Source organism: Saccoglossus kowalevskii, chromosome 18 (genome assembly GCF_978046115.1).
Source record: "Saccoglossus kowalevskii chromosome 18, keSacKowa6.1, whole genome shotgun sequence".
In the NCBI taxonomy this organism is placed as follows: domain Eukaryota; kingdom Metazoa; phylum Hemichordata; class Enteropneusta; family Harrimaniidae; genus Saccoglossus; species Saccoglossus kowalevskii.
Window position 1 is genome coordinate 9,634,212 of NC_140658.1, and position 17,162 is coordinate 9,651,373.

A 17,162-nucleotide genomic window follows, 5' to 3' on the forward strand; every position below is an offset into this window, starting at 1 on the left:
TGACAGGTGAAATACGAGCCAATGTGAAATGTGAACTGACAGGTGAAATACGAGCCAATGTGAAATGTGAACTGACAGTTGAAATACGAGCCAATGTGAAATGTGAACTGACAGGTGAAATACGAGCCAATGTGAAATGTGAACTGACAGTTGAAATACGAGCCAATGTGAAATGTGAACTGACAGTTGAAATACGAACCAATGTGAAATGTGAACTGACAGGTGAAATACGAGCCAATGTGAAATGTGAACTGACAGGTGAAATACGAGCCAATGTGAAATGTGAACTGACAGGTGTAATAGGAGCCAATGTGAAATGTGAACTGACAGGTGAAATACGAGTCAATGTGAAATGTGAACTGACAGGTGAAATACGAGCCAATGTGAAATGTGAACTGACAGGTGAAATACGAGCCAATGTGAAATGTGAACTGACATTTGAAATACGAGCCAATGTGAAATGTGAACTGACATTTGAAATACGAGCCAATGTGAAATGTGAACTGACATGTGTAATAGGAGCCAATGTGAAATGTGAACTGACAGGTGTAATAGGAGCCAATGTGAAATGTGAACTGACAGGTGTAATAGGAGCCAATGTGAAATGTGAACTGACAGGTGTAATAGGAGCCAATGTGAAATGTGAACTGACATGTGTAATAGGAGCCAATGTGAAATGTGAACTGACAGGTGAAATACGAGTCAATGTGAAATGTGAACTGACAGGTGAAATACGAGCCAATGTGAAATGTGAACTGACAGTTGAAATACGAGCCAATGTGAAATGTGAACTGACATGTGTAATAGGAGCCAATGTGAAATGTGAACTGACATTTGAAATACGAGTCAATGTGAAATGTGAACTGACAGGTGAAATACGAGCCAATGTGAAATGTGAACTGACAGTTGAAATACGAGCCAATGTGAAATGTGAACTGACAGGTGAAATACGAGTCAATGTGAAATGTGAACTGACAGTTGAAATACGAGCCAATGTGAAATGTGAACTGACATGTGTAATAGGTGTCAATGTGAAATGTGAACTGACAGGTGAAATACGAGTCAATGTGAAATGTGAACTGACAGGTGAAATACGAGCCAATGTGAAATGTGAACTGACAGTTGAAATACGAGCCAATGTGAAATGTGAACTGACAGGTGAAATACGAGCCAATGTGAAATGTGAACTGACAGTTGAAATACGAGCCAATGTGAAATGTGAACTGACAGGTGAAATACGAGCCAATGTGAAATGTGAACTGACATGTGTAATAGGAGCCAATGTGAAATGTGAACTGACATGTGTAATAGGAGCCAATGTGAAATGTGAACTGACAGGTGAAATACGAGCCAATGTGAAATGTGAACTGACAGGTGAAATACGAGTCAATGTGAAATGTGAACTGACAGGTGAAATACGAGCCAATGTGAAATGTGAACTGACAGGTGAAATACGAGCCAATGTGAAATGTGAACTGACAGTTGAAATACGAGCCAATGTGAAATGTGAACTGACAGGTGAAATACGAGCCAATGTGAAATGTGAACTGACATTTGAAATACGAGCCAATGTGAAATGTGAACTGACAGTTGAAATACGAACCAATGTGAAATGTGAACTGACAGGTGAAATACGAGCCAATGTGAAATGTGAACTGACAGGTGAAATACGAGCCAATGTGAAATGTGAACTGACAGGTGTAATAGGAGCCAATGTGAAATGTGAACTGACAGGTGAAATACGAGTCAATGTGAAATGTGAACTGACAGGTGAAATACGAGCCAATGTGAAATGTGAACTGACAGGTGAAATACGAGCCAATGTGAAATGTGAACTGACATTTGAAATACGAGCCAATGTGAAATGTGAACTGACATTTGAAATACGAGCCAATGTGAAATGTGAACTGACATGTGTAATAGGAGCCAATGTGAAATGTGAACTGACAGGTGTAATAGGAGCCAATGTGAAATGTGAACTGACAGGTGTAATAGGAGCCAATGTGAAATGTGAACTGACAGGTGTAATAGGAGCCAATGTGAAATGTGAACTGACATGTGTAATAGGAGCCAATGTGAAATGTGAACTGACAGGTGAAATACGAGTCAATGTGAAATGTGAACTGACAGGTGAAATACGAGCCAATGTGAAATGTGAACTGACAGTTGAAATACGAGCCAATGTGAAATGTGAACTGACATGTGTAATAGGAGCCAATGTGAAATGTGAACTGACATTTGAAATACGAGCCAATGTGAAATGTGAACTGACATTTGAAATACGAGCCAATGTGAAATGTGAACTGACATTTGAAATACGAGCCAATGTGAAATGTGAACTGACATTTGAAATACGAGCCAATGTGAAATGTGAACTGACAGGTGAAATACGAGCCAATGTGAAATGTGAACTGACATGTGTAATAGGAGCCAATGTGAAATGTGAACTGACATGTGTAATAGGAGCCAATGTGAAATGTGAACTGACAGGTGAAATACGAGCCAATGTGAAATGTGAACTGACAGGTGAAATACGAGTCAATGTGAAATGTGAACTGACAGGTGAAATACGAGCCAATGTGAAATGTGAACTGACAGGTGAAATACGAGCCAATGTGAAATGTGAACTGACAGTTGAAATACGAGCCAATGTGAAATGTGAACTGACAGGTGAAATACGAGCCAATGTGAAATGTGAACTGACAGTTGAAATACGAGCCAATGTGAAATGTGAACTGACAGTTGAAATACGAACCAATGTGAAATGTGAACTGACAGGTGAAATACGAGCCAATGTGAAATGTGAACTGACAGGTGAAATACGAGCCAATGTGAAATGTGAACTGACAGGTGTAATAGGAGCCAATGTGAAATGTGAACTGACAGGTGAAATACGAGTCAATGTGAAATGTGAACTGACAGGTGAAATACGAGCCAATGTGAAATGTGAACTGACAGGTGAAATACGAGCCAATGTGAAATGTGAACTGACATGTGTAATAGGAGCCAATGTGAAATGTGAACTGACAGGTGTAATAGGAGCCAATGTGAAATGTGAACTGACAGGTGTAATAGGAGCCAATGTGAAATGTGAACTGACATGTGTAATAGGAGCCAATGTGAAATGTGAACTGACAGGTGAAATACGAGCCAATGTGAAATGTGAACTGACAGGTGAAATACGAGTCAATGTGAAATGTGAACTGACAGGTGAAATACGAGCCAATGTGAAATGTGAACTGACAGGTGAAATACGAGCCAATGTGAAATGTGAACTGACAGTTGAAATACGAGCCAATGTGAAATGTGAACTGACAGGTGAAATACGAGCCAATGTGAAATGTGAACTGACAGTTGAAATACGAGCCAATGTGAAATGTGAACTGACAGTTGAAATACGAACCAATGTGAAATGTGAACTGACAGGTGAAATACGAGCCAATGTGAAATGTGAACTGACAGGTGAAATACGAGCCAATGTGAAATGTGAACTGACAGGTGTAATAGGAGCCAATGTGAAATGTGAACTGACAGGTGAAATACGAGTCAATGTGAAATGTGAACTGACAGGTGAAATACGAGCCAATGTGAAATGTGAACTGACAGGTGAAATACGAGCCAATGTGAAATGTGAACTGACATTTGAAATACGAGCCAATGTGAAATGTGAACTGACATTTGAAATACGAGCCAATGTGAAATGTGAACTGACATGTGTAATAGGAGCCAATGTGAAATGTGAACTGACAGGTGTAATAGGAGCCAATGTGAAATGTGAACTGACAGGTGTAATAGGAGCCAATGTGAAATGTGAACTGACAGGTGTAATAGGAGCCAATGTGAAATGTGAACTGACATGTGTAATAGGAGCCAATGTGAAATGTGAACTGACAGGTGAAATACGAGTCAATGTGAAATGTGAACTGACAGGTGAAATACGAGCCAATGTGAAATGTGAACTGACAGTTGAAATACGAGCCAATGTGAAATGTGAACTGACATGTGTAATAGGAGCCAATGTGAAATGTGAACTGACATTTGAAATACGAGCCAATGTGAAATGTGAACTGACATTTGAAATACGAGCCAATGTGAAATGTGAACTGACATTTGAAATACGAGCCAATGTGAAATGTGAACTGACATTTGAAATACGAGCCAATGTGAAATGTGAACTGACAGGTGAAATACGAGCCAATGTGAAATGTGAACTGACATGTGTAATAGGAGCCAATGTGAAATGTGAACTGACATGTGTAATAGGAGCCAATGTGAAATGTGAACTGACAGGTGAAATACGAGCCAATGTGAAATGTGAACTGACAGGTGAAATACGAGTCAATGTGAAATGTGAACTGACAGGTGAAATACGAGCCAATGTGAAATGTGAACTGACAGGTGAAATACGAGCCAATGTGAAATGTGAACTGACAGTTGAAATACGAGCCAATGTGAAATGTGAACTGACAGGTGAAATACGAGCCAATGTGAAATGTGAACTGACAGTTGAAATACGAGCCAATGTGAAATGTGAACTGACAGTTGAAATACGAACCAATGTGAAATGTGAACTGACAGGTGAAATACGAGCCAATGTGAAATGTGAACTGACAGGTGAAATACGAGCCAATGTGAAATGTGAACTGACAGGTGTAATAGGAGCCAATGTGAAATGTGAACTGACAGGTGAAATACGAGTCAATGTGAAATGTGAACTGACAGGTGAAATACGAGCCAATGTGAAATGTGAACTGACAGGTGAAATACGAGCCAATGTGAAATGTGAACTGACATTTGAAATACGAGCCAATGTGAAATGTGAACTGACATTTGAAATACGAGCCAATGTGAAATGTGAACTGACATGTGTAATAGGAGCCAATGTGAAATGTGAACTGACAGGTGTAATAGGAGCCAATGTGAAATGTGAACTGACAGGTGTAATAGGAGCCAATGTGAAATGTGAACTGACAGGTGTAATAGGAGCCAATGTGAAATGTGAACTGACATGTGTAATAGGAGCCAATGTGAAATGTGAACTGACAGGTGAAATACGAGTCAATGTGAAATGTGAACTGACAGGTGAAATACGAGCCAATGTGAAATGTGAACTGACAGTTGAAATACGAGCCAATGTGAAATGTGAACTGACATGTGTAATAGGAGCCAATGTGAAATGTGAACTGACATTTGAAATACGAGCCAATGTGAAATGTGAACTGACATTTGAAATACGAGCCAATGTGAAATGTGAACTGACATTTGAAATACGAGCCAATGTGAAATGTGAACTGACATTTGAAATACGAGCCAATGTGAAATGTGAACTGACATGTGAAATACGAACCAATGTGAAATGTGAACTGACAGTTGAAATACGAACCAATGTGAAATGTGAACTGACAGTTGAAATACGAGCCAATGTGAAATGTGAACTGACAGGTGAAATACGAACCAATGTGAAATGTGAACTGACAGGTGAAATACGAGCCAATGTGAAATGTGAACTGACATGTGTAATAGGAGCCAATGTGAAATGTGAACTGACAGGTGAAATACGAGCCAATGTGAAATGTGAACTGACAGTTGAAATACAAGCCAATGTGAAATGTGAACTGACATGTGTAATAGGAGCCAATGTGAAATGTGAACTGACATGTGTAATAGGAGCCAATGTGAAATGTGAACTGACAGGTGAAATACGAGCCAATGTGAAATGTGAACTGACATTTGAAATACGAGCCAATGTGAAATGTGAACTGACATTTGAAATACGAGCCAATGTGAAATGTGAACTGACATTTGAAATACGAGCCAATGTGAAATGTGAACTGACATTTGAAATACGAGCCAATGTGAAATGTGAACTGACAGGTGAAATACGAACCAATGTGAAATGTGAACTGACAGTTGAAATACGAACCAATGTGAAATGTGAACTGACAGTTGAAATACGAACCAATGTGAAATGTGAACTGACAGTTGAAATACGAGCCAATGTGAAATGTGAACTGACAGGTGAAATACGAGCCAATGTGAGATGTGAACTGACATGTGTAATAGGAGCCAATGTGAAATGTGAACTGACAGGTGAAATACGAACCAATGTGAAATGTGAACTGACAGTTGAAATACGAACCAATGTGAAATGTGAACTGACAGGTTAGATACAAGCTGACATAATATTTAAATTAACAGTTTGGATATAATCTGGGAGGTGAAATACAAACCAACAAGCGAAATACGAGTGGATGTTAACTACTAGTAGACAGATCAAATATGATCTGGGAGGTGAAATACGAGTCAACAGGTCAAATAAGAGTGTTCTTAAGCACTACAGAAAATAATTCCATTACATGCAATAGGTAGCATACAACTTTATGGTATGTGAAGTGCGAATCCTAGAAATACTTAGATGTCAGTACAATCTATACATCACTAACCTTGCAGCATCTATGGCGACCTCTTCTAGATATTGTAATGTACGGTTTTCAGGAGTATCAATACCAGGACCTAATATACAAACATTTACAGTTATGCCATCTATGTGTAAACTGTACAGCTATCTTTGGAAAACAAATTCATATCACAGTCAATGTAAAAGTGCAAACAACAGCTATGGTTCACAAATTAGAAAATCATCACACAATAAATCAGCTCATCTATTAAAAGTGTTCTACTCAGTGTGCAGTTGGGTACTGAAAAAATGTTGCGATTTCACACTTGAACACTAATAATATAGTACTTTTAAATGATAATTTATTCAATAATTATGAATTATTTGTTATTCCACACACACACAACACAATTTTGAATTTTCCAACGTAATCACATCACCCTGGAATGGCATATTTAACAGGGCTTTACTAGAGAGAGGATCAGAGACTGGGAGTGCCCACCTAAGTTCATTAATTATTTTATTAATTCATTAATCAGTATATATATAGCTAATGTATCATTTTAAGTCTTGTCATGCATTAACAGTACAATGCTGATGTGAACAAGATGTGAACCAATGAATTGATTGCTTTGATGTGTAAAGTTATACAATTCAAATATACCCCGGTATACATAGGAATGGAGACTTACCCAATGGTTCCACTATCTGATCCACTAACCCCATCTTCTTAGCTTTCTTGGCTGGTATATTTTTACCAGTCAATGCCATGTCTAGTGCATTGGGTAAGCCAATCTGTGTGTGAAAGTTATAGTTGATTTAAATAATTATAGACATATTGACAATGGTCAGAAATCTGCTGAAAGCCCAGCTACACATTTACAGCCAAGCTAGTAAATTCAAAAATGTTTCATGATTGGTCATCATTTTGTGGCAATCAAGTATTATAGTTACAACCGTGAGTGGTGTATATGATGTAGCTATAGAACAAACCGAACAATAACGAAACATTAGAATTCACACTTGTAATGACAGTGTTGCTTTAAAAGAAATGTACCATGATGTGGGACAATTTTAGCATAAAACAAGCCATGCATGGCACAGTCCTCGTTAGTTATCAAATTTAAGATATATAGTTTTGTTTATAGTAATAACCATGTCAAGAATATGATTTTTTAACATTAAAATGATTGACATTTGTATCTGATCGTCAAACAAGTACTTGTCCATATTGAGAGATATTGCTCTGGAACAGCATTCAAAATCAGCCATTTTGAATACATGTATATATAACATGATGTATAACGAATATATAAAATTTAAATATAATAAGTCAAAGCATTTAAGAGATATGGCTCTAGAAGCCCAATCATTAAAACAAAATGGCCACCAGTCAGCCATTTTGAATCCGATCTGAAAAATAAATGACGTGCATCAGGAACCTGTAATGTCTAATGTATGTACCAAGTTTGAACGAAATCCATCCATAAATGCCAGAAATGCTTGATATTTGATGATTTTTTAGCACAAAAATGGCCACCATTCAGCCATTTTGAATATGATCGTCGAACCAATATATCTGTTTATCTATGACATGATGTATAATGAATTATTAAAATTTGAACATAATCAGTCAAAGCAAGTCAGAGATATGGCACGAGAACCACATTCATTAAAACAAAATGGCCTCCAGCCGGCCATTTTGAATCTTATCTGAAAAACAAAATTATTTGCATGAAGGGCCCATAATGTCTAATGTATATACAAAGTTTGAACAAAATCCATCTGTAAACAGCCGAGAAATGCTGGATTTTTAGGATTTTTCAGCACAAAAATGGACGCCATTCGGTCATCTTGAATCAGATCGTAAAACAACATGTTGTGCATCAAGGTCCTATAATGTCCAACGTATATACAAGGTTTGAACAAAATCCATCTATAAACAGCTGGGAAATGCTTGATTTTGATGATTTTTAGCACAAAAATGGCCACCATTCGGTCATCTTGAATCAGATCGTAAAACAACATGTTGTGCATCAAGGTCCTATAATGTCCAACGTATATACAAGGTTTGAACAAAATCCATCTATAAACAGCTGGGAAATGCTTGATTTTGATGATTTTTAGCACAAAAATGGCCGCCATTCAGCCATCTTAAGTCATATCGTGAAACAAATTGACGTGCATATGTATAATATCATGTGTAATGTATGTGTGAAGTTTGATTGTGATTGGTCCAGACATTTCTAAGATACAGGTTCGGACGCACGCACAGACGCACGCACGCATGCACAGAGGTCAAAACATAAGTCCCCGTTTTCGGACTGCGTTCGAACGGGGACTAATAAAATACTGTTAAATCTCTATTAGAAGCAGCATCCCTGATAGATGTCACCCCCATATTTTTTGAATAATTGAGAACCAAAAATTCATCATTTCTCATATGTGCAACTGCTCTAATAGAAGCCACATCCCCTCTGTTGTATTGTACCATTTTAATAGAAGCTGCAGCTTCTAATACAAACTTTACAGTACATATAATTGATAAATCTATGCTAGGCGATTGTGCATAGAACCAAAAGTGATTGACCTTTGACCTTTGGTGGGCATCATTAAGAAAGGGGATGAGTGCTATTTGATGAGTGTCATTTATCTATGTGCATCATGATAGTCACAACCACGACAAAAACAAGATGTCTGACCTTCAGTGACCATTTTTGAGACACTTAACAATCCATTCAGTAATCAAAATTTTATGTGTGAACTTTTGCACTTTACAAGAGGTTACAAGACTTACCTTTGGCAGCAATCTATAGTATGCCGGATGTGAAATTTAGAAACTTCACATACAATTTTGTACAGCACTATACGAACCCTTCTATGCTTTCCATAGGTAAAGGTTAAGTTTACGTAGATGTACATACTCACCATTTTAGGTAATCTCTGTGTGCCACCACCACCGGGAAGTAGACCTAACATGACCTCAGGAACAGACAATACCGTCTTCTTATCATTAACAGCGATTCTATAGTTGCAGGCAATAGCAGTCTAGAAAAATTACAAAAAAAAACAACAATATGTGAACTATATACATGTAGAAACTGGAAACAGTAGCAAATCCTGATCAGAATTTGCAATCTATTCTGTGAATTACCGGTACCTGTTTTGGGGACATTCACATTGAGGTGTAGAATGGTGGGAAAAAATTGAGAGCAGCATATGTACAACAGACAGGTTCTTTCCCCCAATTTCTACACAAATCTTATGACATGTGCAGCAGCATTTCAAAGGATTTGAATTCAATCGAATTCATGGAAGATTAAGTAGAATTCAAATTCTGTAGTACTGAGCATATGTGCAATGCATCGTGGGAAAATTCATCATTATTCACGACTGTTTCAGCTCATGTCAGGCAAGACCAAATGAAAACAAATTAAATAAACAAAGTTTAAAATTAACCACTTCACAGACATGTATTGGTGACAATCCCCTACCCACAAATTTTGTTTTACATCTGATAAACCATCAAGATGAAAGTACAAAAAACATTAAACAATTTTCAATTCAGTCTGAACATGCATAAACGTTTAGGAACCAAGTTAACTTTAGCCATCATTTACAAAATAAATAAACTACAAGACCTGCAGGTAATTGAGTATTATATCTATTTGGTACAATCAGTGTTCTCCACAAGGGGTTTTAGGCGGGCGGCCCGCCCATCAAGTTTTACGGCCGCCCAGTAACTCTCAACACCCGCCCACCAACGTACATCCAGCTGAAATTATTTGTAAAAAGCTTGCATTGTTCTTCCCAAGCCTAAACAAAAGAGTAGTTGCCCAACCCTTTATTTTGCTATTGTTTCAACAGTCCAAACATAAACAATGTCCATTGGAAGTCTGCAAGCAGTTATCAAGTGTATTCATGGCAATGTGTCAATCGCTTGAATTCATTGTCGCCCGACATTGTTGCCACTTATTGCTCACGATAAGCAACTACAGTGGTTTCAATTTACAGCTGTATTTTTAATAATCGTCTTCCGATCACGAAAGAAAGAAGTAAATACGAACGAAATGTATATGCACAGAAAATAAACAAATATATTAGCAGATTGCATGTAAAATCGAACAAAAATTTAAATTCTAGCCGTATTTACAACGTTCGCTTGATTTTCATTGTGAAAACAGCATGGAGAAGGCAAACTGATGACCTTTTGGCCTACCCCATTCAACGACCGTCTGCTACCCACCGCTGTTGGCGCTGTAACGATTTAGTATCTAAGTTGCATAGGGGAACAGCGCATTCTGGGTGTTCGTGTACTGAATTCGGAAAGCGGTAATAAACATCAAACATGGCTGCTGGATTAGTTTTCCGCGAGTATTTGTAATTGAATAATATTTTAGTTATCTTTTCCACGTACTTTTTTCAATTTATCTATTTTTTATGTCTAATCTTTCGAGAACATATCGGATTCTTTTATTTTGCCGATTGCTAGCATTTTTTTCTTGAATTCCAAAACAATGTGTGAAAACGCAACGTATCGTGGCCGTACATGCGTAAATGCATCTTACCGTCGGTCGGCACGGGTGAGTACTGATGCCACAAATACAAATGTTATGGATTTTGTTTTGACAAATTGTCAGTTTTGGCTTCGTGGGCAAATCATCTCGTATATTTTCTACATTATAACTCAATTATGTTTTGTATTTGCTCTTGGTTACTCGAATTGCATTTCATGAACGCAGAATAATTTGCGAACGCATAAATCACCGATTTCAAACTTTTTGCATTTCGTAAATGTGACCAATCTGTTTGTATTTCAAAAAATTGTAACATGTTCCAATTAAATTAAATTAAAAAGATTAGAGAATAGTAAATAACTTAGTGTGTATTGCAGTTCATGTCATAAATGTGAGAATGCTGTATGTAAATGATATGCAAATTAATATGCAAATTTATGCTAATTAGGCCGCCCACCAGCTAATTTGGATTGTGGAGAACACTGACAATACTTAAAGAAATTACAGGAAAATACATTAAGATGTTTAAAATGTTACATCCAATTTTTGGTGAGAAAAACAATGGCATTCAAAGTGTTTTTAAACCAGGCTAGTGACTTACTTCCAATCCACCGCCAAGACAGGTACCCATAATGGCGGCTACTACTGGCTTGTCGTGTTTCTCTAAGTGGTCAAACATTTCATGTCCATCTCTTGATAACTTAAATACCTAAAGACAAAGAAAACAAAACTTCATATGTGTTTACTTTTTTAGTTGTACAATGTACGCAAGACAAAAAAATGAGTATAATTAATGTCAGTGGTCTATATGAATTCAGATTACTGTAAAATACTTTATTTTAAGCTGGAATTAATTTTTGCTGAAAAGACTTTTCAGGTGCTTTGTATGGAATTTATTTTCACTGATTTTTGAGTTGAATGTGAAATATAGGAAAAAGGGTATATTCGCTGGATTTTATTTTCACTGAACCATTCCCTAGAATGAAAATAAAGTATTCTACAGTATAGTGGAAATTTTGGAAATATTTAAACTTTATACAGGACACTGGGTGAAAAATTACCATCAAAGCCTAATTATGCAAACTGCTTTTGAGTGGGTGAACCTAACGTAAACTACCGGTATCCACAGTGAGTAATTAATTTAGTGTTAAGTATATTATTATAAACCATATGGAGTATTATAATTATTTTGTTATGTATCATACATGTATTTTTGTTTTTACTTTCAAAATCAGTCAATGTATGTCCAAGTAATGGCTCCAGACAGACTCACGAAAACCACATTAATAGTCCCTATTTTCGGATTTTGTCTGAATGTGGACTCAAAATTATATAAATGAATGCATTTCTTATATGCAAAAAGTATCACCATTTATTATTACAAAACAAAAAATATATGAAAAACAAATTATTTACCTCATCTTTAGTTTTCAATGATGATATCATTCTAGAGAAAAAAAAATTACATGAATATGCATATAAATGAAAATGGACACGCGTACTTATTTTAGCATGGTCACATCCATCGAATGTGCTAATGGTACTGACCACATACTGTGGGGTTAGGTAGGATTGAACTTGCAAGATATAGATGACTATTTAATTTAGGAATTTTCATAATTTGGTTATTCAAAGAGTTTCATAAAGACAACATTTGGCATTCAGCATCAGTATGAACTTTGAGAGAAGAGACTTAGACATGCCTCCTTACCCAATATCAGCACCAGCAATAAAGCATCCAGGTTTTGCAGATATTAGAACAGCTGCTTTGACTAATGGATCTTCCAATGCTTTATTCATCAGCTCTTTAAACTCACTGATGACTTCTTTAGTTAAAGTGTTCACCTGCAATCAATGTCAAATAAATAGATAACAGAATATCTCATGAGTGACTCTCCATTAAAATCATGTACTAAAAAGCTAATTACATGTAATAGTTAAACAAGTGACCTCAGGGTTGCAACAGCTCTGCTGTCTTTGAAGACTTCAATGCATCTTCCTCAAGACAAAATTCATACTGTTCTGTATGATGAAATTTAGCTGTCATGGTTAATACTGTTATCACTACAATCACAGCATATCACAACCAAGGTAGTTTATTTGGTTGTTGCCATGGCAAAGCAATTGCAATCATCTTGTTACAAATCTCAGTTGTCCATCAAAGGCTCAAAGCATGTCGTAACAAAGTTAAAAAAAAAATCTTACAGAAGTGCAGGGATTTTTTTAAACAAAGAACAGGGACACCATGCGCCCCCTACCCTGGGGAGCAGATCCTCTGGCAACCATAAAATTCTGATTGACCAGGGATCACATGTGGCCTCAGACTTCAACTGTGACCTGTCAGATAATTTTGGCCCCAAGGAAGCTATAGAATGCTCCAGGGAGAACCCCATCTCCCCCACTTGGTGGCGTGGCTGAATTGCAGTGGCGCCACTGAATTGCAGTTCACCCTCTTTCAGTTTTTTTCTAGAAAAACCCCTAGAAGTCTAACCACTCTACCTATATACAAAGTATCAGATCAATTGAGCTGAATGTTTTCAAGAAGTCAAAAAATAGCATTTTGTAAATAATTTTGACAAAAATATTCACTAAAAATAAGGAATAGAATATATCAACACGATGTACATCAAAGAATCAAGCAATCTGGGTGGCAGTTTTTGAGAAGAAGTTGAATATAACATTCTTTAAGAGAATTGAAAATATTGTCACAAAATGAACAAACAGAAGTCCACCCAAGGTAACTACATAATAAGAATTAAAGTAATTGGGCTGTTAGTTTTAAAGAAGAGAAAGAAAATAGTTAATCAGCAATGGCAGACAACCACCATTATAAACAGCTTTGCTGTTTTATAATAGATTACAGCTAATGAATAGGATAGTACATGTATAACAATCATTATTAAAACCAGTCACTGGTAGCATAGTGGTTGTCGCATCAGACTCATGATCGGTAGACCCAAGTTCAAATCCTACCTTAGGCTGAACATCAAAAGGGTCGACCCCTACCCTGGGTGAGTGTGCCACAGACTCAATGGGAAGGTCAATTCACTAACGAATGCGACTTTGGGGGAACCTTGGTTAAGGCCTGCAGGTGCTTGTGTTCCACCGAGCCCGGTTGACGCCAGGATAGCGCATTAAAATTGCCATTTGATAGGGAGATGGCCACACAGCCCCTGTCATGTAGTTTCAAACAAGAAATGACTTCTGTGGCAAAATGCAACTGATGGTTTGTTTATCCTTACCTTTGATTCTTGACAGTCTATCTTCACAACAGCCACATCATTCTTAACTTCATATTTTATATGTTTAGCTGTAATCAATGAAATGCAAAATACTTTATTTTAGCTGAAATTATTTTTCACTGAAAAGACATTTTGGCTCCCCTGTATGGAGTTTATTTTAAGAAGTTTGATGAGTCGAATGTATTTAAATTAGCTACACGTCCCCTGTAAATTAGCTACACGTCCCCTGTAAATTAGCTACACGTCCCCTGTAAATTAGCTACACGTCCCCTGTAAATTAGCTACACGTCCCCTGTAAATTAGCTACACGTCCCCTGTAAATTAGCTACACGTCCCCTGTAAATTAGCTACACGTCCCCTGTAAATTAGCTACACGTCCCCTGTAAATTAGCTACACGTCCCCTGTAAATTAGCTACACGTCCCCTGTAAATTAGCTACACGTCCCCTGTAAATTAGCTACAAGTCCCCTGTAAATTAGCTACAAGTCCCCTGTAAATTAGCTACAAGTCCCATGTAAATTAGCTACAAGTCCCATGTAAATTAGCCACCAATCACGTGTAAATTAGTCACTACTGAAATGTAAAATGCATTTCCAAAGAAATGGGAATGAAACTTTCTGACACAGAATAGCATAAGTATACTAACCACTCATAGCTGTAGAGACTGAGAGAGCACGATGAAATCGGGAATGAGAACCTGTTACTGAAAAAGATGTACAAATTATAAGTAGAATTTTATAAAAACACTGATAACCCAGAATGCCTTTGATTTTGTAATATAGTCTAACAGCGACGACATCCTAAGATGCTGAAAACTTAATCACAATCAAATTCACGTAACTGCCCAGCGATGGTCAAAAGTTGGAAAGGCAGATATTTTTCGATACTGTAGCTGCTACATTTATTAGTACATAATACTTGAAATGTAAAAGACTTCAAATTAAATTTTGCCAACAATGCCAGTTACGACCAAAAACACATTTAAGCTTTTTTTGGTTATAGCGCCACCTACTGACAGGTTTCGACAGGTGTTTAGGCTTGTAGACCAAATATGGCGGCTGCTGCAGAATTTTAGGCACCCGAAGGTCAAATACACCTTTGTTTCCAGATCTGTGTTAGATACCACACACTAAAAAAGTAGAGAGCAGTAGATAAATTGCACCTGGTCTGCTTGAGTAGTCTAAAATCACGGAAGAAACCAATTTGTGTACATGTATTTCTAGTTTTATGACCGCCAGGAAATTAGACACGCACATTTAGTGTTATTTACAACGGCAATTTATCTCGTCTATTGCAGTCTATTCAACGGTACCACTGATAATTGTCATTACATACAAGTATTATTTTCATTGGATAGTTTTTATGATGAATGTTATACTTTTCTAAATCAGACTACTCGCGTCTTTTACGGGCACTAAGTTGTCATCATTAGTGTATGGCACACCATGTGCCTTTTGATATTCTGATATTGTACTGACTATTCAACTGCGTATATTAATACATTTATTTTGTAATTTATTTTTGTACTGTACGATTTATTTAGTTGCTCTTAGTCAACAGATTAGCGGTACCGTACCTCTTAGATTTGATCATTTACATGTGTGCAACAAAATAATATTTTATTTGGCTTGCTTGGGGAGAAAGTGGCAAATTTGTTTTGTGGGGACATATTCAAGATATTTTTTTATTTATTTGTCTGAATCAAATGATCCTGATTATGTTACATAATGCTTGTCGCTTTTGTGATGTCATTTGAGAACTATGATATTGCATGTAGAATCAAGGCCCTTAAGGGACGACGTCAAAAGATCGATGTCGGATAAAAAACTTATTTCCTTTAGTTTGGGGGTGGGGGGTTTTGACCTCAAAAAGTTTCCATCCGACAAAAACGATTTTATTTTTTAATGAAGTCAAAAAAATCTTGGAGTATTTGTAGTTCGTTTTTTTCTATCCAATCATGGACAGAAATAACCGAAAAGGGAAAAAAAACAGAAAAATTGTTTGGTTCGAGTGTAAATCTTTGCGTCAAATGAGGTGCATTTGTAAAATCTATTTACACCCACCCGACAGCCAACTACCATGCAATACTACTGTCCGATTATCAATTTGTATTTAATGGTGAATGTAGTCTGACGCCATGACCAATATTTATTACCGGTAATCAAGTTTCAGTGGGGGGGGGGTTGGAAAAAAACTAAAGAAATTAAGTTTTTTATCAGACATCGAACTTTTGACGTCGTCCCTAATTCAATGTGTAATCATACAGATTTCAACGGCGAAATTAATAGTAAATTGGTATGATAATGTACAACATGCACATAGTCATCTACTGTACATACCATATCAGTACCGGGAGAATCCGACATCTAAGGGTTCATACTAAACCCCACAGCAAAGTACAGTACTAATACAGAGCACTTGTACACCTGGGTTTAGATAAAACTCAACTTGCTGAGCTTTATTTTTTTAGTTCAACCATGGTTTGAAAATTGTGCAATCTAATACAGACAGATTGCATTCGACATTGGTCAGGATAACAAGATATAACTGATTAGTCGAGAACTATGGTTTATGTTTACACGTATGTCTGAAGATACGAGTTCAATCGCGGTACAAACTTTCCAAGGGTCAAACATGTGCCGGTTCGGTTCATGATTGTGGATTTTAGGCCAGAAAAAATAATGCTCAGTCAGAGAGAAAGCGCACGTCTATAATATATAATAGGTGAAATGCCAACGTATTGATACTCACTTGCAAATCCGTTGAGCCTTTGCTGTGATAGAAGTCGAACAGCGCTAAAAACCCGAACGGACGCCATGTTGACCGGCTGCTGCAAAAGAGTGCACGTCGCTGAGCTGTCGACTGGTACCTACCTGAGATCACGCAAAATCACGCAAAATCTCGTTACATAAAAATTTATTTTATACACATTTCTGTTCAAGTAATATCATATTTTCTTTTTCGTATCACTCATGTAATCATAATTTTTCACTAAGTCCATAAGAA

The 17,162-nt window shown here is 37.0% G+C and overlaps 1 protein-coding gene across 1 annotated transcript in view; it reads right to left on the bottom strand.

The window, feature by feature from the left end:
• LOC100369576 (trifunctional enzyme subunit alpha, mitochondrial) overlaps window positions 1-17,026 on the bottom strand; it is a 28,658-nt gene extending 11,632 nt beyond the window's left edge. Inside the window, exons 1-9 of the mRNA XM_085493266.1 lie at window positions 16,908-17,026; window positions 14,803-14,859; window positions 14,157-14,224; window positions 12,626-12,759; window positions 12,331-12,361; window positions 11,516-11,623; window positions 9,326-9,445; window positions 7,090-7,192; window positions 6,444-6,513 (exon numbers count right to left, since the gene is read on the bottom strand). Coding sequence (XP_085349392.1) covers window positions 6,444-6,513; window positions 7,090-7,192; window positions 9,326-9,445; window positions 11,516-11,623; window positions 12,331-12,361; window positions 12,626-12,759; window positions 14,157-14,224; window positions 14,803-14,859; window positions 16,908-16,974 — 758 coding nt within the window. The 5' untranslated portion in view covers window positions 16,975-17,026. The remainder of the gene's footprint in view (window positions 1-6,443; window positions 6,514-7,089; window positions 7,193-9,325; window positions 9,446-11,515; window positions 11,624-12,330; window positions 12,362-12,625; window positions 12,760-14,156; window positions 14,225-14,802; window positions 14,860-16,907) is intronic.
• Between the last annotated feature and the right edge of the window lie 136 nt (window positions 17,027-17,162).